Source organism: Girardinichthys multiradiatus, chromosome 22, assembly GCF_021462225.1.
Source record: "Girardinichthys multiradiatus isolate DD_20200921_A chromosome 22, DD_fGirMul_XY1, whole genome shotgun sequence".
Classification (NCBI taxonomy): domain Eukaryota; kingdom Metazoa; phylum Chordata; class Actinopteri; order Cyprinodontiformes; family Goodeidae; genus Girardinichthys; species Girardinichthys multiradiatus.
Genome location: NC_061814.1, coordinates 23562802 through 23588865, shown reverse-complemented (window position 1 = coordinate 23588865; position 26064 = coordinate 23562802). Strand labels below are relative to the sequence as shown.

At 39.7% G+C, this 26064-nt stretch overlaps 1 protein-coding gene across 7 annotated transcripts in view; it reads left to right on the top strand.

The window, feature by feature from the left end:
• The window catches only part of zmiz1a (zinc finger, MIZ-type containing 1a), a 68271-nt gene that overhangs the window by 21117 nt on the left and 21090 nt on the right, over positions 1-26064 (top strand). For 3 of the 7 annotated variants that reach the window (XM_047351539.1, XM_047351541.1, XM_047351538.1), the window contains 2 exons: positions 3512-3617; positions 15739-15774. In XM_047351539.1, the coding sequence (XP_047207495.1) occupies positions 3512-3617; positions 15739-15774 (142 nt within the window). Of the gene's footprint in view, positions 1-3511; positions 3618-9943; positions 10018-10206; positions 10606-15738; positions 15775-26064 lie in introns of those variants that run through there. The other 4 variants (XM_047351543.1, XM_047351540.1, XM_047351544.1 and 1 more) reach the window with 4 other exon arrangements.

Here is a 26064-nt window from a genome sequence, read left to right as displayed (position 1 = left end):
TATTTTAGATTCATTGCACACTAACTGAAATATTTCAGGTCTTTTATTGTCTTAATACGGATGATTTTGGCATACAGCTCATGAAAACCCAAAATTCCTATCTCACAAAATTAGCATATCATTAAAAGGGTCTCTAAACGAGCTATGAACCTAATCATCTGAATCAACGAGTTAACTCTAAACACCTGCAAAAGATTCCTGAGGCCTTTAAAACTCCCAGCCTGGTTCATCACTCAAAACCCCAATCATGGGTAAGACTGCCGACCTGACTGCTGTCCAGAAGGCCACTATTGACACCCTCAAGCAAGAGGGTAAGACACAGAAAGAAATTCTGAACGAATAGGCTGTTCCCAGAGTGCTGTATCAAGGCACCTCAGTGGGAAGCCTGTGGGAAGGAAAAAGTGTGGCAGAAAACGCTGCACAACGAGAAGAGGTGACCGGACCCTGAGGAAGATTGTGGAGAAGGGCCGATTCCAGACCTTGGGGGACCTGTGGAAGCAGTGGACTGAGTCTAGAGTAGAAACATCCAGAGCCACCGTGCACAGGCGTGTGCAGGAAATGGGCTACAGGTGCCGCATTCCCCAGGTCAAACCACTTTTGAACCAGAAACAGCGGCAGAAGCGCCTGACCTGGGCTACAGAGAAGCAGCACTGGACTGTTGCTCAGTGGTCCAAAGTACTTTTTTCAGATGAAAGCAAATTCTGCATGTCATTCGGAAATCAAGGTGCCAGAGTCTGGAGGAAGACTGGGGAGAAGGAAATGCCAAAATGCCAGAAGTCCAGTGTCAAGTACCCACAGTCAGTGATGGTCTGGGTGCCGTGTCAGCTGCTGGTGTTGGTCCACTGTGTTTTATCAAGGGCAGGGTCAATGCAGCTAGCTATCAGGAGATTTTGGAGCACTTCATGCTTCCATCTGCTGAAAAGCTTTATGGAGATGAAGATTTCATTTTTCAGCTTGACCTGGCACCTGCTCACAGTGCCAAAACCACTGGTAAATGGTTTACTGACCATGGTATCACTGTGCTCAATTGGCCTGCCAACTCTCCTGACCTGAACCCCATAGAGAATCTGTGGGATATTGTGAAGAGATCGTTGAGAGACTCAAGACCCAACACTCTGGATGAGCTAAAGGCCGCTATCGAAGCATCCTGGGCCTCCATAAGACCTCAGCAGTGCCACAGGCTGATTGTCTCCATGCCACGCCGCATTGAATCAGTCATTTCTGCAAAAGGATTCCCGACCAAGTATTGAGTGCATAACTGTACATGATTATTTGAAGGTTGACGTTTTTTGTATTAAAAACACTTTTCTTTTATTGGTCGGATGAAATATGCTAATTTTGTGAGATAGGAATTTTGGGTTTTCATGAGCTGTATGCCAAAATCATCCGTATTAAGACAATAAAAGACCTGAAATATTTCAGTTAGTGTGCAATGAATCTAAAATATATGAATGTTAAATTTTCATCATGACATTATGGAAAATAATGAACTTTATCACAATATGCTAATATTTTGAGAAGGACCTGTATGGGCTTGCATGGACATCCTCAGAGGGAGATTAGGCTGAAAAAAAGGCTTGTGAGGTGAAACACTGTTAAATCCATGTCAAATCTATGCTAGCCTTTGTAGCTGGCCGTCTGCCTCGTTTAAACTGTGGGGCCGAGCCATTCACGAGGGAAATCAAACGATTGACAGCAACTAGATTTGACCGTTTTTCAGCAGAGGTTGCATAATAGTTTTGGCTGGATGGATTATGCTGACATGCTGATGAATCCCAAACATGTCCAGATAAATATACTACTCAATGGAAGCATACTTATTTATGATGATTAATTCCAGTCTAATATAGCTAGCTATTGACACAAGTTTTAAGCATTTTTTCAAATATATAATAACCTTAATATTTGTGAAAAAATCTGTTTATTGGGGCTGTAAAATGCTCATTCGTTGAACAAATGAAGGCCATTGTGTGTTTTGAGATCAGAAAGAGCCCAAAAAAGTAGAAGTTCCTCTCTACATGTCTCTGCATCCTGCATAATCCTGCATAACATCCCTCAGGACGTCCTGTAATGTCACTTTAGAGTCTGGAGGTTCTATTTTGAGTCAGATTTAGAATAAGCTTTATAAGTATGAGGATTTTTTTCTCTCTTTTAAATATAAATAAATAAAAAATATCTTTTTAAAATGTACATAAATACACAAGTGACTGCAATATGCATGGTGTTGTTCTGGAACTCTGATTGTCAAGTGTTCATCAGAGAAACAGCCTGGGGGAAGAACCTGTGTCTGTGGTGGCTCTTTTTAGCAGACAGCCCCCTGTACTGCTGACTTTAAGGTAAAAGCCTAAACAGTTTCTGTCCAGGATGTGTGGGGTCTGCAGAGATTTTAGCGGCCCTTTTTCTGACCCTAGACCTGTATAAGTCCTGGATAGAGGGAAGGTCAGCCCTGATTATTGTCTCTGCAGACCTGATTGTTCGTTGTAGTCTAGGCCTGTCCTGTTTTGTGGATGAGCCAAACCACACTGAGATGGATGAAGAGAGGACAGACTGAATTATGGCAGTGTAGAAGATGACCAGCAGCTCCAGTGGAAGGTTGTACTTTTACTATGTGTGAGGACCATCTCAGGCTTTGAGAAATAGTGGTTCCTCGGAGTGTTGTTGAGGATGGTGAAGGGAGTGTGTATGTGGGTGGTGTTCTCCGAAGGTCCACCATCATCTCCACAGTCTTGAGTGGGTTAAGTTCAAGGTGGTTCTGACTACACCAGTGTACCAGTCGATCCACATCCTGTCTGTATGCATTCTCATCATTGTCCTGGCTCAGTCCAATAACAGTGGTGTCATCTGCAAACTTCAGGAGTTTCACAGACGGGTCTGCTGGGATGCAGTCATTTGTGTAGAGGGAGAAGAGGAGTGGGGAAAGAACATAACTCTGGGGGGCGCCAGTGCTTATTGATGTCCCTTTTAATAATAAACCTCTCTCTTAACCTTACTGAAAATTATCAACGTAATTATGAAGTTTCTCATTTTACACAAGGCCTTACAAAATATTTATAACCTTTAAACTTTTTCACATTTCATCAGATTGATCAAGAGACTTCATTCTATGGAGCTGAATACAAATGCACGCCACAAAATCTATTTGTAAAAAGAAATTGAAAACAATCATTTTTCTTCATGTCTTACTTGGTGATTATCTATATCATAAAATCTTAATACCATATGTGGTCTGTAGTTGTAATTTGACACGGTTAGGTTGTGTGGATAAACTTGCAAGGTGCTTTAGGTTTCCAATATTTTCTGTATGTTTGTCAAAGCTTAAAAATTTTAGCAAAATAGCTAAAATGGAAAACCAACAAAAATGTGTTGATCTAAGCTAATTGTTTACGTACAGTAAATAAATCACAACCTTGATTGTGTCGGGAAAACGCAATTTATCCAGATTAAAAAAGACTGAATTGCTAAGTTTTAAAGCAGCCTGGAGTCAGTTCCTGATTTATGACTCTTTCTGCAGGTGGTGAGCCGTGTTGCTGCTCAGCAAGGGTTTGACTTGGACCTGGGCTACAGGTTGCTCGCTGTGTGCGCCGCCAACCGGGACAAATTCACTCCTAAGTCTGCAGGTAAGACCCTCTAGCTGAACGAAAAATGCAAGCAGATGCATGCTCATCCATCATGCCATTTAGTACTGTTGACGTGCACGATGGTAACAAAATCTGTCATTAAATTACAGCTTTAACCCATTGTGAAGTTACCAGATTATGCAAACCAAGAGTGTAATTTGGATTTATAACTGTTAAAATCTTAAAAGCAAATAAATGCATATGTTAAAGTCACCATAAATCTGAGATTTGGAAGTGTTTGATTTCTTTCCATCAACAGCAACCACAGACAACATGCAAAAAGCCCAGAGAGTATGATAATGTCAGGATATTTTTAGCTCCCATTAAACATTAATGTGCTATTGAGATGAGCTGTCTGAGTGGTACCCTGAGAAAAACAGTCTTCTCAACACTTGCCTGTGCAGCCCTACCAGTGTGTGTGTGTGTGTGTGTGTGTGTGTGTGTGTGTATGAGTGCGTGTGCATGCGTGCGTGTTTGTGTGAGCTGCAATGCACACACGTATAGCAGGGGAGAGAAAGCAGTAATGCTATCCTCAGACATTTATCTATCAAATCCAATTTCCTCCAATCCATACCTCCCCTCCCAGCCTCCTGTGCTCCTCCGGCTACAGCCAGTTCTTATGCATTTGTCAAAGTGAAGCATGCAAAGGCAGAATGTAGGAGTAAAGGGGGGGGGGAATAAAGAGATGGATAGCTGGAGAGGTGATGCTGGTACGCATTGGACCCTTCATTCTGCCTGACAGAGACCTGACGAGGCCATCAGTCACATAGAACACAGATAAACCTTTGCTCAGCTGGTTAGATAAGCAGGAGAGTTAAATATTTTGATTTAACTCTCTGATTTCTTTGAGGTTTTTGACAAGCCAATTATCTCACATGCACAAAACAGGAACTGCGTACCGCTCTGTAATCTTATCCAATTATTCTTTATTCAAGCTCCATTGTGTTGCAGCCTGCCGTTCAAAAGGCAGAAACGTATCGGCTTCAGCGTTTTTCACTCACATTGTCCGTGATAAGTAAATTTACTAAAGCTGAATATCTTCTTTCATTTGTGGCAGACAGCATCTTGTTGGGAGGAACCCTAAGTGCTCTGACAGACGTCAGCGCACAATATTGATTACTCTATTTCTCTGTCTGCCTGTGTTCTTGTGTCGGGATAATGTGATTGCTGTCCAGGCACAGCCCGGACTGGCTGGCTGGGCCCGGCTGGCAGTCGGAATCATCTTCAGGGCTGCTGGTGATTCTGGGATCTATTAGGAGGCAAGGCAGAGTTTCAGGAAAAGATGTTTATACTTGCTGGACAAATGGGAGATTTAGTGTAATTATGCCGGGTCAGGTCAGAAGATATGATGCAGGCATTCATCACATGAGGCAGGGAGGGAGACTGTGACTAAGGGGGATCTTCCATACAGACGTCTGGGAAAACAGATAAAGACAGAGATGTGATGGAGGAGAAAATAAAGAAAGTAGATTAGGTTTACCTGAATAAATATCAAATTTTTTCATCTTACAGCAACAAACTTCGATGTGTTTTATCAGGATTTTAGATGATAAACAAAAGGTAGCTCATACTGGTGAAGTGGAAGGAAAATGATACATGCTGAAAAGGATGGCATTCATTTGTATCTAGCCCACTTTACTCTAATAGCCCTAAATACAGTCCATTGCAACCAAATGCCTTTACCCGTTACTAGTAAATATGCTCCACATGTAATGGTCACACCAAAATGGGGAAGAAAGAGTCTGGCCAAATGAGAACAAAATAAAAACTTCGGGTATACATATAAAATGTTTTGAGACAAGAAACTAGCACTGCACACCAACCTGAACACACCATTCCCAGCATGACTGCAAATGACTTCATACTGGGGGCGGAGGTTGACCTTCCAGTCAGACTACAACCATAAACATAAAGGCAGAGAGTTACAGTGGAAATTAATTTCAGTCAAAAACTTTACAATTGATGTTTGCGGATTCTCTCTATCCAACCTGACTGAACTTAGCAAATAAAACAAAGATAATTTTTAATCTATGTGCAAAAAACAATATGAGACATTGACAGACTATTTACAACTGTAATTGCTTTAAAAGGTACTTCAGCAAAGTATTAATCAGGGGTGTGAAAACAAATGCATGTCACAATGGCCAGAGTTTTAGTTTAAAAAACCTTTGACCCTCAAATATTCTCTCTTTTCTCTTCACCATGTATGCACTACTTTGTGTTAGTCTATTGCACAAATCTCAATTAAATAAATTGAAGTTAGTGGTTGTAATTTCAAAAAACATTAAAGAAGTCAGCATCCTTTTGCAAGCCACTGTATGGGTTTGTGTATTCATGGGATGTGTGCCCAATTGTGCTTCCTCAGCGTAATCCTCTGACAGTCCGCATGGCGACAGAAACCTGCAGATCTGACACCTGAGAGCCCAGAGCAGGGCCAATGAGTCTGGGATGCTGTCTTCAGGCTCCTTGGGGAAAAGATAAATCAAACCAAAATTTACTTTCAAAACATCAATCAAATAAGAAATGTTTTAGGCTATTTTTTTTTCAAGACAAACAGGTTAAATGAAAGCCAGGTTCTTTATTGATCCAGGTCATCATTTCAGCGGCTGATAAATAGGCTGATAGTAACATTTTCTTTAGGAAAAAGAAGCTGCTCCTTCAGCTTTAAAATAAGTACAACATAAGAGAAATTGACCTGGAACATCAGCTGTCAGCCTGGGGTGTATGAAAAGTATATATCGATCAGTATCTAGTACAAATGACTGATTACACTTGTTTGTCAGTTTTCTTCTAGTTAGTAGAATTCAAACTATAAACGCCCGGTCCTGTGAAAACAAGGAAAAAGCTGCTCCCCTGGGAGACCTTTCTAAACCAAGTTGAGAGATTTTTCAGCAACAGCAGGCTGCTGCTGATGAGCTGTGTGGAGATTGTTACCCTGCAGGGAAGCCTGGAGGATTACTGCGTTGCTCTAATCTGAAATCAGCCAGTGAAGAGATTTATGTGCTGTTAGGTAATGTAACATTGGCACTGTTAATTCTTGGGGCAAAGATACTCGGGTTTAATGTTGTTTACATACTTGTACCTGTTGCTGAAAACTTTCAGTCTCTAATCGGTGGTTACTGAGGTTTGGGTTTGTGTCATCATGCTGTGCTGTGCACAGCTGTCCCTTTAAACATCCAACCGTCCTTTCATAAATCCCTGTTTACATTTCATACCCAATAATCTGTAGTCTGCTACCAACAGCCTTGCCGCTCATTAGAGGTTTGTCATAAACTAGGTGTGCAACTGCCCTACAAATACAACCTAACCCCAACAGACTGAGCTGTTGGGATACTGTGAGGTTCAGCAGACAGCAAATCAGATTATCGCCATAATCTCTCTAGGGTTTTGCTGTTTCCATCCTCAGTGAATATGCCAGGCTGTCATCAAGCTAGTAACAGGTCTCTTTATGAAGACTCGGATTAAATATCAAATTTGTTCGTTTTTACAAATGAGTTGTTTCGTGAGCTTGATCAGACATGTATTGGATTGCAGGTAGCTTCTGTGTTTCTTAAAGAAGTACAAATTTGATATTTTGACCCGGTTAAATTATTTTCCTAAATATTCACGGCTGAGAAATTTACATGGTACTAAATAATTTGTTTCAGTATTACTCATGTCTTGGCTTTAGCTGATGAAGAATGAAAGTTTAGTGGGAAACGATACTAAGAACTGACTGCTTGCGTCCCACCCACACACTCACATTTGCAGCACTACAGTTAGCTTTGCAGACAGAAGCTGTCAGAGCTCGGTCAGTGGAGAGAGTGAGATCTGCTGTAGTCACATCAGGAGAACAGCCGTTTTGTCAGCAGTGATAGAAAACCTCCTGGGTGTGGCTACAGCTCACCTCGTGTCCTCTGATTGACACACGCACAGAAACACACACACCTAAAACTCCCACCGTTCATGAAAGCAACAAAAGAGAACGGTGGGAAATTAGCTCAGCCACTTCCATTAATCTCACAGTTTTTCTAATCTAATACTCACAGTTGCAAAAGTACTCAACCACTTGAACTATTTCCCATTTTGTCACGTTGCAATATATGGGCAACAATATGGGCTTAAAGTGTCATCTCTATAGTTTTCAGCATTAGTTGCAACAATGATAAAAGTCATGATAAAAAAGTATTTAAAATTTCATTACCACCATCATCGTCTTTTTGGCAACACACTGCAACTGTCACTGTATACAGCCAAATACTGCTCTAAAAAATAAAACTTCTTCAGTACACCAGTTACATTAAGTGCTGCAAATGTACCACAAAACAGCATAGAATACCTGAATTAAATCACATTTTCACAATCATAGATACTAATTTATGCTATTATGGAGCCAACAGTGGTTAAACATAGTTCAAAACAGGAAAAGTAACAATCCCAATCATACTGTCAGTTTAAATGAATATTTTACCATAATGGTCAAGATTACCTTTTTATTTATTTTATTTTATTTTTTTAAAAGGTTAGGTGCATTTAATTTTATTGGGAAATTTTAAGTAACCAACACAAAATATGGCATAATTGTGAAGTTGATTTATTATTATTCTTTTAAATAAAAATCAAAAAGATATGGCTTACAGGACAATGCTTTGTAGGACCACCATTTGCTGCCATCAGAGCTGCAGTTCTTGGGGTTAGTCTCTACCAGCTTTGCAGATTTGGACTGTGGCAATCTCCTTTCAGCTATTGTTTTCTTCCTGCCATTCTTGTGTAAAGAACAAATTTGTCCAGTTCGCTACTAAAAGTTGTGCAGCCAAAAGATACATCCACCTGTGGATCTCTGCAGCTCCTCCAGTTACCAAGAACCTTGTGGCTGTTTCTCTGACTAATGCTCCTCTTGCCTTGCCTGTCAGTTTTGGTGGACAGCCTTGTCTTGGTTGGTTTGTAGTTGAACCAAACTCTTTCCATTTTTAAATAATGGATCATCTGTATGAAATTCGAAGCTTAGGAAAACAACGCATTCTTCTAGAGGTGTCTGGTGTGTTCCCTGGTCCTTGTGATGCTGTTTCTTCACTAATGTTCTTTAAGTCTATTTACTAATTAAAGCCAATTGGTTGCACTGGTTTTTATTTAGGAGTATCAGTTGTGTTGGTCTTTCATGTAACATCCCAAAAATACACTGAAGTTTAGGGTTGTAATATAAAATGTAGGGTGGGAATACTTCTTTGAGGCAGTGTATCCCTTATGATCATCTCTCCCCTGATTGATTTTCTCTGTGTCTAAAACTATGGAAGCATATAGATCCTTTGTCATTGACCCAATCAACCCTACAGACGTTTATATTTAATTACTGCTGAGTAAGAGCAGTGCACTGCATTATTAAGAAAAAACAGGACTTATTTTTAGCACACAGACCTTTCTTCTGACACTCTCTAGCAGTTGCACTTCAGATGATGAAACCCTTTTGCAACCCCAAATCTACCTTCAGAACTTTTCCTTTGAAGTTTGCTGAAGAAGACCCCACATGGTGGGAGGAGGGCGCTTTATAGCTGATCAGGTACTCTCTTCACTTTCTGCCTAATTGGTTTGGTTTGCACACTTGCAGGCAAATTCTTTTCTCCGTTCAAATCCCAACTCTGCCTGCACTTTGTAATTTAAACACTGAGGACTTAGTTCGCGTTGTAAACCGGATGAGCAAATCATTTCTTTTTGTTGTGGTTCGACTGATCTGCCCCCCCCCCCCCCCGCAGACTTTCATACACCCTGTTGAAGTTACACTTCTGTGTTTTCTCAGTACAGCATGGGCTATTTGTGAAAACCATTGATGACAGTGTTTTTCTCGAAAAGCCAAACAAAAGAAAACTTCCCTCTGCTGACAGAAGGATAGTTATTTTCCCCAACCCCCTCTTCCTCCCCCTCCCCTCTCTCTTTCTCAGCCTGCTTCTTTACATTTAGGTGACAACTCAGTTGTTTCTTCGTGTCGGGTTGAACTCAGATTCATTGACCTGCTTCTTCTGTTCTCATTTCTTCTCATTCTGCTCACTTCTGATGTGCTTGTTAGGTCCACTGATGAAGACAAAGGGGGACATGATCAGATTACATTGTCCTCCAGACAGGGACCCCCTTCTCTCTCTGATAAGACAAATAAATAACTACTTGTCTGCCTCTGAAGAGATTGATTTTTCTTCTTCTTCCACTTCCTCTCTTGTGCTCTGGCTCCCAGCCAGCCTGCATTGCATACCAAGCTCCTCCCTTATATGCAAGTTTGCAAACAGCCTGCACGGGGTTTTTTTAAATCTGGTTTTCTTTGCCCTTCTTTGACAAATGAAAGAGAGAGGTTGGATTACGCATACGTGCCTTCCTGCTCTCTCTTTAAAAAACAAAATGGAGAGCTAGACTGAACACATCCATTACGTCAAAGGTGAGAAGCACATTAACACTTTGCCTCCTCAATCTCTTCTCCTGTTTTCCTGCGTCGGCTTGCTGTCTTTATCACTTCCTCTCATCCTCTGTTTCTCCTCGGCTGCCTCCACTACTCCCTCCGTCTTGTTTTTTCTCTTCCTTCCCTCCGTCCTTCCTACTCCTCCTCCCCCCCGATGTCTCCAGAGTGTGTTGGAGCCGGTAGCAGGTACAGCAGGAGCCCATTAGTGCTGAGCCTCGCTCTGATTGGATAAGTTGGAGAAACTGGGAGACTGCTTCTGAATAATTGATGTGCATTGTGCAGACACCGGACAAGGGAAAGAGACGGATCAGAGAGCAAGGGTGGAGGTAAAAAGAAAGATAGAAGAAGAAGGAGGAGGAAGAGAGGGGGAGTAAGAAAGAAAGAGACAGAGTAAGGGATATGTGCATGGGGGAGAGTGAGAAGGTGCTAGCAGGAGACTTGGAAGCAGCGAAAGCTTCGAGAGTTGTCACTGGCCTCTGCGGGATCACCGGCATCTGTGACAATTGAGTCTTTTCCTCTGCGCTATGAAGGGAAATAGATGAGATGTGCACCATTGCTCAGCTTTGGGTAAGTGTGAGAAAGTGTGTCTCTCTTCTGCAGAGAGCTGTTTTCTTTGCATCAAGGCAGGATCAAAGGTGAACATGGGGGCAGCTGATTTAGGGCTGTTGCCATTAGAATTACCAGTAAATGAAGCAGAACTAGTTTTGTTCTCTCTTGACCAGTCAAAAGCAGAAGTACTAATTTTAAACTTGTAAATCCTTCTTGTTTTGTGTGTTGGTGTTACTTTGTTGTAAAGCACTGGTCGCTCACACAGAGACAGGATCAGTCCAGATCAGCTGACCACAGGTTGACCTACATGCTGTTCTGTCCTCGAGTTATTCTGTGTAGGTTTCTGTCTTTGTGCAAGCATGCACTCATAGTTTATTATGCTGGTTAATTTCTGACCACTGTAACAGGGCAAACCAAAGGCTTGACAATTTTATAAATCAGTCTTTGAATTATAGGCATAATGGTTCTTTTGATTTTGCCATTAGACTATGAAATGCATTGAATTTGCTATTAAGTCGGAGTCAAATTTTCATTCAGTGTAGTGGACAGAAAACACAGGTCTGAGCAAGAACTGCTTTTCTTGAAGTCACTTCAAAATGCCCTTGCTGGACATTTAAATTCATCCAAAGAAAATCCTATCTAATGCAAACTGTGTCATTGAATGTCCAAGACATGAATGTGTTTATGATCCCTAACTATTATGCAAGAATTGTGTATGAATGTCTGTCAACTGGGGCTGCACAATAATGTATATCAAAAATGTATTGTCATTGCAATATCAATCTCAAAACAAACTTCTTTGACATCAGTAAGCTTTAGCTGTAGCAGCAGAAAATGTTTTAGGAGGCATTTTAAGATCTGCTAGAGTCATTAAAAACCTTTGTTTTTCATTGCCAAAACAGAAACTAAGACCAGATGTTGAAGCTTTTCAATGAAACTGTAATTAGAGAGAAGTTATGTATTTAATTTTTTAGTTATCTGGATAGAATGCTCTGTATCTGAGGTGTATGTTCACAATAAACCCAAAGTAAAAAGAAATATTAGTATTTAACAGTATTTATTGCAAGTTATGCTGTCATTGTGACATTCAATATTTGGATATCTCTGCATTTCTTGATACCATGCAGCCCTTCCGTCAATACGTATTAAAGTTTCTTATACAAATTATCCTCTATTGTTAATTGAAAAGTTCAGAAGGCTTTAGTCGCTATAGTAATCCTTAATTGGTCCATGATTAGTTAATTGTAACTGGTAGATTAGTTAACCTTAAAACATTGTCTAATTTGTTAAACTCTGATTATGAACCTGTCTCTTCATTTAACACAATAATTCCTCGTCAGAAAATCTGAATCTCGAATCAGTCAGTAGATAGTTTACAGTTTTTATTTACATAATGGTGTCTTTCTTGTCTGAAGAACGAGACGGCTTAATGAATCTCTTGCATTATCCCAGGTACGTTTCTGATTGGTTGATTGGAACCCTGTGACAGCTCCTTCCCAGAAAGCTCTTGCTGCTGAGCAGAGCTGTGTTCTGAGTCAGTCAAGAGATACAAAAGAACAAGAACGAACAAGTTTTTTTTCAATGACTGCAAAGCCTGATCCATTTATAGTGATTCAGCTGCAATAAATGTTTTTATTTTTATATATTTTTATATATATTTTTTTTGTTTTGCATCATATTGTTTTGCTTTGTTCCTCTATTTGTTGTGTCAAATTGCTGCAAGGGTTTTCAAGAAAGTAAACAGGTTCTGATTCACACTGGTACTTCCTTTTCCTGTTTTGTCATGGCAGACCTGGTGTTGAAGCTAAAGGGTCAAAGGTAGTTACAAAACTTTGAATTCCTCTTTATTCCCACTTAGGTTAAAATTTGGCTGCAAGCTCCTTTCATAAACTAAAAGACTGATAAACCTGACAAAAGTGAGACTTCAGTCGGCTTAGAAAATATGTTAAGCATTCAAGTTTGTATACATTAAATTCCCTGTTATCTTTAACAGGTAGATTGTATAGTGTTGTGTCGGCATATTTGTTTTTCTACATTTGCTTTTATGTTTCTTTTTACTTAATGAAATCATAAGAAATTTTGATTAGGTTTATATTACCAGTTGGAGTTTAGTTTTGTCTTAGGTTCCTTGATTGAAGTGTAATCATTCTTTGATTGATACAAACAAAATCTAAATTTGTGAAATAGGTAAAATTCTTCTTGCTTCTTTAAATGTGTGATGGTATTTTCTCAATTGGAACATAAAGAATTTGTCCTTCAGACAGATTTTTGATAGATTATGAGACTGATTGTGATACAGGTTTAATAATATAGCTTATCAAGCTGCTCCATCAATAAGTACCTCCAGTTTAAGCCACCTTAATAAGCTGATATACATGTTGGTCGTTAGTAGCGCAAGCTTTACAATGTTTTGTTTCTGTCCGGAGAAGATGACCCACTTTCCCACTGTGGATTCTTTTTTCCAAAGCATCTCTCTGCTGAAAGCCAGAGCTCATCCACTCATTACGAGGAACGGAAAGTTAAAATGAGCCACGATTCCCTTTGAGCTTTTCAGTATTGATGGAATCTTTATTGTCAAATATGTCTCTCATAGAGGAAAACATTTTGAATGTGTAAAAGGTCATTCAGGCTATAAAAAACGAGATGGTTCTCTCTGAGCTTCTCAATCAGTGTTTAACCTTAAAACTGGCAAGTTAATTAGTCAAGTGTCTCATGCGTGTAACACCTCCGTCTTCAGCTGACCTCTGAAGCAAACACGGTAGATAACACATTGGCACTTCCAGCAAGCATGAGCTGGCTAACTTCCTCTTAGCCAGCTCAGAAACTCTTTTCATCCTTAAGCTGACAGCCACGCACTGCACACTCTTCAACCTTCCTCTTTCCTTTCCCTCCAACGCTTTGTTCGTATCACTAACTCCACACACTGTTGTGACCTCCTCTGACAGCTAGCTGGGCACTTCCCATCAGACTGTTTAGTGACTCACTGGTGACATTTGGCGTTGGAGTATGTGAGCACGCCTACGTTTGTTTTTGCAGCTTGTCTCTCCTTTTTCTTTTTCTGTGAATTATTGTCGTGTCTGACAGCCGCCTTCTTTTTCCCACTAACAGCAAGTGGCCACATTAAGTTGTGCTGCCTGACAGTTGGGGGAGGAATGTGTAGTAGTGCGAGCTGATGGCTTGCATTGATAACGATGAGGGAGGAGCTCTTAAAGAGCTCCTGGCTGTGCAGCAGGATTGATTCATATATTCAGTAGATCTTTGTTAATGATGTTTTGGCATCCTCTCATGCCCTACCATGTTTAAAACACCCTCATTTTCAACTGATATTTTTAAAGAATCCAAGAAATCTCAGAACTCTTCACTTTTTGTTTCACTCTCATACTTTCATTGACGCAGCGGCAGAGCGAGATTAAAGTCTCATTGTGAAAACTAAGACAAGTAGCTCTCTGGTTATAATTAGGCATGTGATATTTACTAGCTCCCGTTCAGTGGTGGGGAACTGCACGTGGCTGATAAGAGAGGTTCATTCACAGCCCGCTGTTCTCTGATATTGCTCACAGCCAGCGTGAGGCGCCTTTCTACATAAACTCATCTTCACAAAGCCCAGACGCTGAATTTGTTTGTTTACTCATTAATGCACACTTAAGTTTCCACATTTGCCTATTTATTTTTTCTGTTTTAGTATGCATGCTTGTGTCCTCACAGCTGCATATTCGCTGGATTTTAGGTGTTTTTGAGTAAAGTATTGGCTTTTTTTCTATTAATGCGAGCATAGGGGTGATTGTTGTGACAGATGTTGAATAGAGATGTAGAAGGCTGAGCACTGAGTCACCAAGCTTCTGATACTGCAACTCTAGTCACCTCAATTTCCATTATGTCTGTCATGCCTGTAGGTTAGAATCATAATGCAACAACCTAAGAAATGCAGTGTGTTGCAGAAGTATGCAGACTCTTTTACTCTCATTTCCCTAAATAAAATCTAGTTCAACAAACTGGCTTTAGAAGTCGCATCACTGGTAAATGGCGTCCACCTGTGTCTAATCTAATCTTAGCTCCGGCATGCGGCAAGAATAGACTCTGGTTGAAATAGATGGCCGTCCACGCGTCGCAGCACTTGTCCTCTGCCTTCTGATGAAAGCTGACTTTCTGCTTCATCTTTCTCAGATATTGACTGAAATATATCTAAGGAAAGCTGATTCTCTGCTGCTGTCTGTGTTGCTGGCCATTGTAGCAGCAGTCAGTTCACGTGCGGGGGTTCCCCTTTGATGCCATAAAAGAGCGCAACAGAGTAGTCTGGAAATGCCTTTTTAGTGAAACTTATGACCATGTATCACAACAACTTTTCATTTCAGTATTTTCCTTTCCATAAATGTAATTGGATTTATCATGAAAATGCAATGTCTCAGTTACTTTAAAGTTTGTCATTATAATGTAACAAAAAAATCAAGGGTTAGGGATAATATTTCAAGGCACAATGCAGTCTTATCGAAGAGTTTGAAGTCAAAGAACATAAAAGAAATCAAGATAAAAAAGTTTAAAACTTAGCTATGAAATTCTTGAGTTTCAGTCACTGACCGCCTGCCATCACTCTACATCATCATTGTAAGTTTTCTATGATTTTGCCAGCTTTTATTGCAGCCTGTTTCTGATATTTGCTTTGGGAGGTTTATTCCTCCAATTCCCCCTGATGAACTGGTAAAAAATCAGCTCAGATCGTTTTGGTGACTTTTTGGTCAGCAACTAAACCTGTGACTTTGGTCACTTCAACTAAAAGTTGATACGCTCTTCATTTTTGATAAATCTAGATGTATTTTTGGAGCCTAATATGTCTTTATATTGACAAAAATAATGAAAGCATTAAACAAAACGTTTTATTTTTGCAGTTGTCTCTTTACTTACAATTTCAAAATAGATAACTCATTGAATGACTCATTTAAAATTTGCTATAAATTGTATACAGGATGTTTATCTAAGTAGAGGGGTACACATAAAATAAAATACAAAATAAACAGAACTTTTTTTTATTTTTAGTGGCTAAATGTGACTAAGGCATTCGCCTTCTGGTCAGATCACACTGCATTATTGTTTGGTGTTTATGCTTCTTCTTCTACCTCTGATACTATGTAAAAATGTGTAATTTGAACCCCACAGAAACCAGCACCTGCAGGAGATGTCAGAGTGACTCAGGTAGAGCTACCCCTCCCTTCTGGGCTGCAGCATCATTTTTTTGGCTTTTGTGACCCACACACGCATCGCCGGGGAGGTGGCAATCTGCCCACTCCCTTCATCCCCACCTGTTCTCAGTCTTTTCATTCATCATCTCCGGCTCCTCCTCCCCGCCCACTGTCTGGTCTCAGATCTGGTGCAACACCAGAGGTTGTGGAGGGGATATTGCCAAATTAGTCAGATTTGCAAACAACACGTTTTTTTTCAGTACAAATTCTTAAAAACCAGACAGAAAACTATTGAAAATAACTCAGAATAGCCTGTCTGTAGCAGAAGCTTCAGATTTGAAACCTTCTGACTGCAAACTGGGTTTGGTTAAGTATGATTTCTGACAGAGCTGTCTCTCTGCAGGTCATGTTTAGGTTGTTCTGCCTCTGAGCTGGTGAGACTAAAGCCCATTTGATATGCTCTAGTCTTAGAAGAAGTTGGCTTAACAGAGAGGGGGAAGGAACGGGGATATCATCGACTGCTTAAATGGCTTCCATTACACTCCAGCTAAAAGCATGACTTTATTATTTTTTTTCCTTTTTATTCTAAGGATTTATTTTACCCCTCCATATTCTTCCTCTGCATAATATTTTGTGCCCACACAGTGCAGGCCTACCTGCCAGTGTTGTACAAAGTTCTGCTTTATAATATCTATCATGAATCACTGCTTTATCATCCCACACATTGTCTCAGAAGGCTTTTTTGTCCAGTGCTGCAGTGTTTCTTGTTCAGAACATGTAATTTTTCATGTAGTAGTTAGTTCCTTCATTTATGTTATTGTAAAATAAAAACTACAACAGAGCTGATACAGAGTTAAATTCACAATGTACACATTTTCATTTAGGCCTGTTGCGTTCAACACAAATGTAACCTCCAGGGTAATAATTAAAATTTCCTAATGCCTGCTTTAAAGGCAGAGGCTCCCATATAGTTTTAAAAGTCTTGCTGAGCATTACTCATTCCTGTTTTTTGTTGCGACATCATTTTCTGGACACTGTAATAATTCAGCAGGAGAACTGAGCCTACAGCTACTGTGCCCTTTTCAGCGTCATGGTATAAAAGTGCAGAATCATGACTTAAACTGATGCTAGTTTTAGTTTTGATTGTAGAATTCTGGAAAATGTTGTATATTGAGGTATGCATACCTTATCATTCATTATACTGAAGTTTTTGTTATGTTCCTATTTGTTAGGTCTAGGCTGGTTCAATAACATTGAGTTTTTTATTATCATAGTATTTTATACAAAAATGTAAACATGAAATGTATAAAGTCATCTAATTGCTTTTTTTAAAACAAAAAAGTACTACTTTTAAAATTATATATTGATTAATACAGTTATGTTAACATTATCTATAACATTTATTAATATTTATCATTTTAATGCACAGGCGTGCAATTCAAAAAGAAAAGAGAACAAAAACCTGCTAAATTTAATAGTAGCTTTTAAGTGTTTATTGCACAGAATATTACACCGTTTTGACATTCTGCTCTTTATACAGTAATAAAAGATAACATGCTTATATTAACTGGTTAATTAGTCAGGCTTTCTTCTCAAGTAGAGCTTGCACCACTTGATATGTTGCAGAATACTGCTACATGAGCTCCGCACCTCTCACACGTCATGTAAACTCCACATATTCGCCACAACAGTATCGACATGACTCCAATTCAAATATCTCACAAATAACATCACTTCATCTCAGCCTAGTCTACGCAAATGGTTCGCTCCCACCGGCCTCTTGAGTACTGGAAACTGAAGGTGATACAGACAGCATGACCTACTTTCTGAATAATTCAGTAATAACTGACTGACCAAATTGATACACTCATAAAGCAATAAAGTTAAATTCCCAAATGGTCATGTAATAATATTAAAATGAGACTGTTAGTGTCACAGCAAAACTAACTTACCAAGCCCTGATACAGGTGAACGCTGTTATTTCCGCATTCTTGGTTGCAACACAAATGCACTATTTATAATTAGAGCACTTACATACTTAAGAAATGACTGAACTTTATGCTTCACAAAATCAGATTTCTTTCTTCAAGTGTAACATGTTTTCAGTATGCTAGCATACATGGCAAAATGGGAAACGGTGTGATAGCAGCTGCACCAGAGTTTGCAGTTCTAGTTATCACATTACCCTAAAGAAGAGCAATGGTTGGCACTATTTTACTTTCTACATCGTTACACGTTTTGTTTTTCTGTTGTTGTTTTTATGGGAAAATTTGTAACAACCTGCAAACATTTTCAAACCATCAAACTTTTCGTGGCTTGTCTTGCAGGCAAAGAAAACCGTAGTAGCCTTCTTTTTAGGCCAGCTGATTAGAGGTGTGCAGCCACAGGTGGGGGAAGGGGATTGCTGCATTGTTCTTTGCTTAAGCCAGAGAAAACTCTTCATTCTGGCACTTCCTACGTAATCTCATTAAAAGGACTCACAGAAATATTTATCGTTTTTTTTCAACCGTAACTGCAGTCATGTGGTTATGGTTGGTAAACTTTGCTATACCTTTAGTCTTTATTATAAAATCAATAATGAAAATGAAAAGAAATGCTGATGGTGTCAATGACATAAAAATGAAGTGGCAAACCAGTAAATGCAGCACCATGTTTTATTGTTTATTATCTCAAGATTAAACCACATTTCATGATTAAGCTCTTCTGGTTTTAAACAAGTGGAAAAAGTGACAACACTCCTGATTGGTTTCATAAAAAAGAATTTAACACAGTGAAGTTAATCATTGATATTTGCAATAAATTAACATAAATTGGCTTCATTTTGTAAAACTTGTTTCTGTAGAATTTCATCAGATTTTTGCACAGCAGTTTACGCTTGGGAAATATCGAACTGATTAACACTCCTCAGCTGCTGCTTTAGCATCACAACTGTTTGTGTGTGTGTGGGTATGTGTGTGGGTTTGATTGGGTAGCAGAATGTATTTATATTTAAAACACATTAGATGCTCGTGAAGAAAGTGAGATTACCATCAGGGAGCTTACTGATTTATGTGATACCAGGCACATTTTAAATACTTCCAGAGGGTTGTGATTTCTTGGGCAAAATATCTGCACAGAAAAGGTGCACACACCCTCGACACACACATACGCTTGTGCACGCTCAGCAACATCAGAGTTCATAGTAATTAGTATTTGGGTTTCCTTGTAAAAAGGACTTGTACTACCACTCTGTCATTAGTTAATTGGCCTGGCTCGCTTTCTGCGTCTCTCTGGCTGCTCCCAGGAGGAGCGGTCGAGGTGAGGTGAGAACGTGCCAGAGCTCCAGCTATCTATCAGTCAGCTGCACGGCATTAAATACAGCTTGAATGTGGAGGACCCATATGTCACATGTGTCATTACTGGGCATTACTCAATTAAAAGGCCTCAGCTTCTGAGAAATTGAGCTTCCTGATGTCACTGCAGAGCTGGACAGAAGAATAGAGCACTTGCTAAAGAGCTGCTCCATTAAGGAAGCTGCCGAAAACGCCTTGATATTCAGTACAATGCATCAGAGCTTTACATGAGCTGCGGAGACTTTTCTGTTGATGCAGTCTGTCACTCGGAACAGTTACTTTGTTTTAAGGCTAGAATTTAAAAGATTAGTTTAATTTGGGCAGATCTCTAAAATAGTTTGTTGTCTTATTGGGTCATGAATGGATGTTGATCCCCTTTGTCGGAATGGTATAAAGGAGAATGGGGGTCAGATTTTTTTTTCTAAGTTTCGAGTTTAAAGTTTTTAAAGAGATTAGAATAAAACTATAGAGAATAAAGTCAAAATATAAGGAAAGAGGGGTTAAAATATAGGAAAATAAATGCGACATTTTGTGAAAAAGATGTTTTTTGTATTAATGCATTGGAACATAGATTAGTGTCTTAATGGTTCTTGACCTGGGTAAATAACAAGAGCACTTTTCTGGTGTCTTGCATTTTCTTTTCTTTTTTTTGGATAAAAAAAATATTCAACTTTATCATAAACATTTTGATCTTCAATTCAATTCAGTTTTATTTATATAACGCCAATTCACAACACATGTTGTCTCAAGGCTCTTCACAACAGTCATGTACATACATTCCAATTAATCCTAACAATTGAACAGTGCAGTCGGAGTTAGCTTTTTATTCAAATTGGATAAAAAGTTTTTCTATCTAAGGAAACCCAGCAGATTGCATCCAGTCAGTGACTTGCAGCATTCACTCCTCCCGGATGAGCATGTAGAGACAGTGGACAGTCACTGGCGTTGACTTTGCAGCAATCCCTCATACTGAGCATGCATGTAGTGACAGCGGAGAGGAAAAACTCCCTTTTAACAGGAAGAAACCTCCAGCAGAACCAGGCTCAGTGTGAGCGGCCGTCTGGGGGTTTGAGAGAACAGAGCAGACACAAAAAGAACAAAGAAGCACTAATCCAGGAGTCCTTTCTATGGGAAGGAAAAGTAAATGTTAATGGATGTAGCTCCTTTAGTCGTTTCACCTAGAAATAAAGAACAGATAAACTCTGAGCCAGTTTTCAAGGTTAGAGTCTGAAAGAGCACATATAATTAGTTACAGTAAAAGCTCAGTCAATTTCAATGTCTAGGAGAGAGAAAGGGTTAAACACTAAAAGACAGGGCTATGTGGATCATCGGTAGAGGGTGAGCATTAAGTTGTTGCCAGCAGAAGCTCGGACAATTCCCCTCTCCAGAAAGGTGTCACAGGCAGACACAGAGCCAGGCCAGGTGTAGCTTCTAAGAAGAGAATAGAGAGAACAAGGTTAAAAGCTGAAATAACAGCAAACAATGCCAAACTGGAGAGTAGTGTGAGAATGTAGCGAAGAGGGTGAAAGTGGTCATTATGTCCTCCAGCAGCCTAAGCCTATAGCAGCATAACTACACAGATAGTTTCAGTTCAGATTATTTAGTTAAACGGCGCTTATTTACAACAATGTCGTCTCAAGGCACCTCACAAAGGGTCCCACTGATGGTCATTGTTATACTAAAAACCACAAGGATTGGGATACCTCTCTCTGTCAGACTGATTATAACCATTGGAAAAGAGAAGGGGTCATACAGGTAGCAGAAATGGAGGGTGTGTTTGCACCTCAACCATTACTGAGCCGGTTTAGGCTAAACCTGACTCCCCCTTACTCCAACCAACAGGGAGGGAAGAAGACGGAGGTAAAAAATAAGGAAGATAGCTCAGGATAAACTAAGCCACTCTAACTATAAGCTTTATCAAAAAGGAAAGTTTTAAGCCTAGTCTTAAAAGTAGACAGGGTGTCTGCCTCACGGACTAAAGCTGGGAGCTGGTTCCACAGGAGAGGAGCCTGTTAACTAAAGGATCTGCCTCCCATTCTACTTCTAGAGACTCTAGGAACCACCAGTAAACCTGCAGTCTGAGAACGAAGTGCTCTGTTAGGAACATATGGAACAATCAGATCTTTGATGTATGATGGAGCTAGATCATTAAGGGCTTTATATGTGAGGAGGAGAATTTTAAATTCTATTCTGGATTTAACAGGGAGCCAATGAAGGGAAGCTAAAATAGGAGAAATATGATCTCTTTTTTAAATTTTCATCAGAACTCTTGCTGCAGCATTTTGAATCAGCTGAAGGCTTTTAACTGCATTTTGTGGACATCCTGATAGTAACGAATTACAATAGTCCAGCCTTGAAGTAACAAATGCATGGACTAGTTTTTCAGCGTCCCTCCTAGATAGGATATTTCTAATTTTGGCAATGTTCCGGAGATGAAAGAAGGAAATCCTAGAAACCTGTTTAATATGGAACTTAAATGACATGTCCTGGTCAAAAATAACACCAAGGTTTTTTACTTTATTATCAGAGGTCAATTTAATGCCATCCAGGTTAAGTGATAGACTAAGCAGTTTCTTTTTTAAAGACTCCGGTCCAAAGACGACAACTTCTGTCTTGTCTGAATTTAGAAGCAAAATATTTAATGTCATCCAAGTTTTTATATCTTCAAGACATGCTTGTAGTCTATCTAACTGGTTGGGCTCATCAGGATTTATGGATAAGTAAAGCTGAGTATCATCAGCGTAACAGTGAAAATGTATCCCATGCTGCCTGATAATTTGACCTATTGGAAGCATATATATATAGTAAAGAGAATTGGCCCAAGTACTGAGCCCTGTGGTACTCCACAATTAACCCTGGAGTTTAAAGATGATTTATCATTTACATGAACAAACTGGAATCTGTCAGACAGATAAGATTTAAACCAGCCTAGCGCTGTTCCCCTGATCCCTACAGCATATTCCAGCCTTTCTAAGAGAATTTTGTGATCGACTGTATCAAATGCAGCACTGAGATCTAACAGAACCAGAACAGACAGAAGTCCATTATCTGAGGCTATAAGAATATCATTAGTGACTTTCAGCAGAGCTGTTTCAGTGCTGTCATGAGCTCTGAAACCTGACTGAAACTCTTCAAACAGGTCATTGCTGTGTAAATGCTTACACATTTGATTAGCAACTATTTTCTCAAGAATTTTAGATAAGAATGGAAGATTGGATATAGGTCTGTAATTTTTCAAGTCATCTCGATCAAGCGAAGGTTTCTTAAGTAAAGGTTTAATTACAGCTAACTTAAAAGCCTGTGGTACATATCCATTTACTAAAGATAGATTAATCATACCTAAAATGGGGCTGGTAATCAGAGGGAACACTTCCTTAAATAATTTGGTTGGGATTGGGTCTAACATACAAGTTGAAGGGTTAGATGAAGCTAATATTTCTGATAACTCAGGAAGCTTCACAGGATCAAAACAGTCCAAACACAAATCAGGTTCTGCAGTTATTTCTAATGTTGTCTCACTTGCTGAGGATGAAGTAATCATCTTCGGGAGTATGTCAAAGATTTTCTTTTTAATACAATCAATTTTATTTAAGAAGAATCCCATAAAGTCATGGCTGCTAAGAGCTAAGGGAATGGATGGCTCAACAGAGCTATGACTCTGTGTAAGTTTAGCAACTGTACTAAAGAGAAACCTAGGATTATTCTTGTTCTCTTCTATTAATGATGAGAAATAAGCTGTTCTAGCTTGGCGAAGTGTCTTTTTATACAACAGTAGGCTATTTTTCCAGATTAAGTAGGAATCCTCTAGGTGTGTAGAGCGCCATTTTCTCTCCAATTTTCTAACATTGTGCTTTAAAGTACGCAGCTCTGAATTAAACCATGGAGCTAGCCTCCTATTAATGATTACCTTCTTTTTCAAGGGGGTTGCATTGTCTAATGCATCACGCAATGATGAAGAAACACTATGAACAAAAGAATCAATTTGTGAAGGGGCAGAAACAGAATTATTGCCCTCCACTGTGCTTTTCAGTGATAATGAGGAAATTAAAAGTGGAACAGATTCTTTAAAGGTTGTTACAGCATCGCCTGATAATGATCTACTAAAATGAAATTTTCTTTCAGGTGTGGAGTACTCGGTTAAATTAAACTCAAAGGTTATTAAGAAATGGTCAGACAGGACAGGGTTATGAGAGAATATTGTTATGTCTTTACACTCAATGCCATATGTCAGCACAAGGTCCAGAGAATGAAGACAAAGGTGGGTAGGTTTGTTAATGTTTTGATCAAAGCCAATTGAGTCTAAGATAGCATTAAACACTATATTTAGGCTATCACTTTCAGCGTCTACATGAATGTTAAATTTCCCCACTATAATAACTTTATCTGTACAGGTCCTTCTCAAAAAATTTGCATATTGTGATAAAGTTCATTATTTTCTATAATGTCATGATGAAAATTTAACATTCATATATTTTAGATTCATTGCACACTAACTGAAATATTTCAGGTCTTTTATTGTCTTAATACAGATGATTTTGGCATACAGCTCATGAAAACCCAAAATTCCTATCTCACAAAATTAGCATATTATTAAAAGGGTCTCTAAACGAGCTATGAACCTAATCATCTGAATCAACGAGTTAACTCTAAACACCTGCAAAAGATTCCTGAGGCCTTTAAAACTCCCAGCCTGGTTCATCACTCAAAACCCCAATCATGGGTAAGACTGCCGACCTGACTGCTGTCCAGAAGGCCACTATTGACACCCTCAAGCAAGAGGGTAAGACACAGAAAGAAATTTCTGAACGAATAGGCTGTTCCCAGAGTGCTGTATCAAGGCACCTCAGTTAGAAGTCTGTGGGAAGGAAAAAGTGTGGCAGAAAACGCTGCACAACGAGAAGAGGTGACCGGACCCTGAGGAAGATTGTGGAGAAGGGCCGATTCCAGACCTTGGGGGACCTGCGGAAGCAGTGGACTGAGTCTGGAGTAGAAACATCCAGAGCCACCGTGCACAGGCGTGTGCAGGAAATGGGCTACAGGTGCCGCATTCCCCAGACCTGGGCTACAGAGAAGCAGCACTGGACTGTTGCTCAGTGGTCCAAAGTACTTTTTTCGGATGAAAGCAAATTCTGCATGTCATTCAGAAATCAAGGTGCCAGAGTCTGGAGGAAGACTGGGGAGAAGGAAATGCCAAAATGCCAGAAGTCCAGTGTCAAGTACCCACAGTCAGTGATGGTCTGGGGTGCCGTGTCAGCTGCTGGTGTTGGTCCACTGTGTTTTATCAAGGGCAGGGTCAATGCAGCTGGCTATCAGGAGATTTTGGAGCACTTCATGCTTCCATCTGCTGAAAAGCTTTATGGAGATGAAAATTTCATTTTTCAGCACGACCTGGCACCTGCTCACAGTGCCAAAACCACTGGTAAATGGTTTACTGACCATGGTATCACTGTGCTCAATTGGCCTGCCAACTCTCCTGACCTGAACCCCATAGAGAATCTGTGGGATATTGTGAAGAGAACGTTGAGAGACTCAAGACCCAACACTCTGGATGAGCTAAAGGCCGCTATCGAAGCATCCTGGGCCTCCATAAGACCTCAGCAGTGCCACAGGCTGATTGCCTCCATGTCACGCCGCATTGAAGCAGTCATTTCTGCAAAAGGATTCCCGACCAAGTATTGAGTGCATAACTGTACATGATTATTTGAAGGTTGACGTTTTTTGTATTAAAAACACTTTTCTTTTATTGGTCGGATGAAATATGCTAATTTTGTGAGATAGGAATTTTGGGTTTTCATGAGCTGTATGCCAAAATCATCCGTATTAAGACAATAAAAGACCTGAAATATTTCAGTTAGTGTGCAATGAATCTAAAATATACGAATGTTAAATTTTCATCATGACATTATAGAAAATAATGAACTTTATCACAATATGCTAATTTTTTGAGAAGGACCTGTATTTAACACTAAATCAGATAAAAGGTCTGAAAACTGATCTAAAAATTGAGAGTAAGGGCCTGGTGGACGGTACAAAACAACAAACAGAAGAGGTTTTAGTGCTTTGCAATTTGGATGAGAAAAACTAAGGATTAAATATTCAAAAGAGTTGTAGCTATTGATTGGTCTGGGACTAATCAATAAATCCGACTGAAAGATGGTTGCTACTCCTCCTCGCCCAGTAATTCGAGGAATGTGAAAATTTAAATAATTAGTAGGAGTTGACTCATTTATAGTAACATAATCCTCTTGCTGCAGCCAGGTTTCTGTGAAGCAAAGTAAATCAATCTGATTGTCATAAATCAGGTCACTAACTAGCAATGTCTTCGAAGTGAGAGATCTTATGTTCAGTAAGCCACATTTAATTGTTTTATTTTTATTTTCGGTCTGAGTTGTGTTTATTTTTATTAGATTTTTCTGATTTCCTCCTTTTAGATTATTTTTTAATCTATTCAATTTTGGCCGTGGGCGAGACACTGTCTTAATAGGGTAATGGGTGGGTAGCAGTACAGAAGCTGCAGAGAGGAGTATTAAACTACGACCCTGCTTCCTGGTCTGAACCCTGGGTTGTCAGAGGTTTGGAGAACTAATAAATTCGGCCAGATTCCTAGAAAGAAGAGCTGCTCCGTCCAAAGTGGGATGGATGCTGTCTCTCCGGATCAGACCAGGTTTTCCCCAAAATGTTCGCCAGTTATTATTGTAACCCACATTGTTTTCTGGACACCACCTAGACAGCCAGCGGTTGAATGACAGCATGCGGCTAAACATGTCGTCACTGGTCCGATCGGGGAGGGAACCAGAGAAAATTCCAGAGTCCAACATTGTTTTGGCAAACTTACACACCGAAGCAGCACTAACTTTGGTGACCTCCGATTGACGTAACCGGATGTCATTACCACCAGCTTGAATAACAATCTTACTGTATTTACGCTTATCCTTAGCCAGCAGTTTCAGGTAGGATTTGATGTCGCCCGT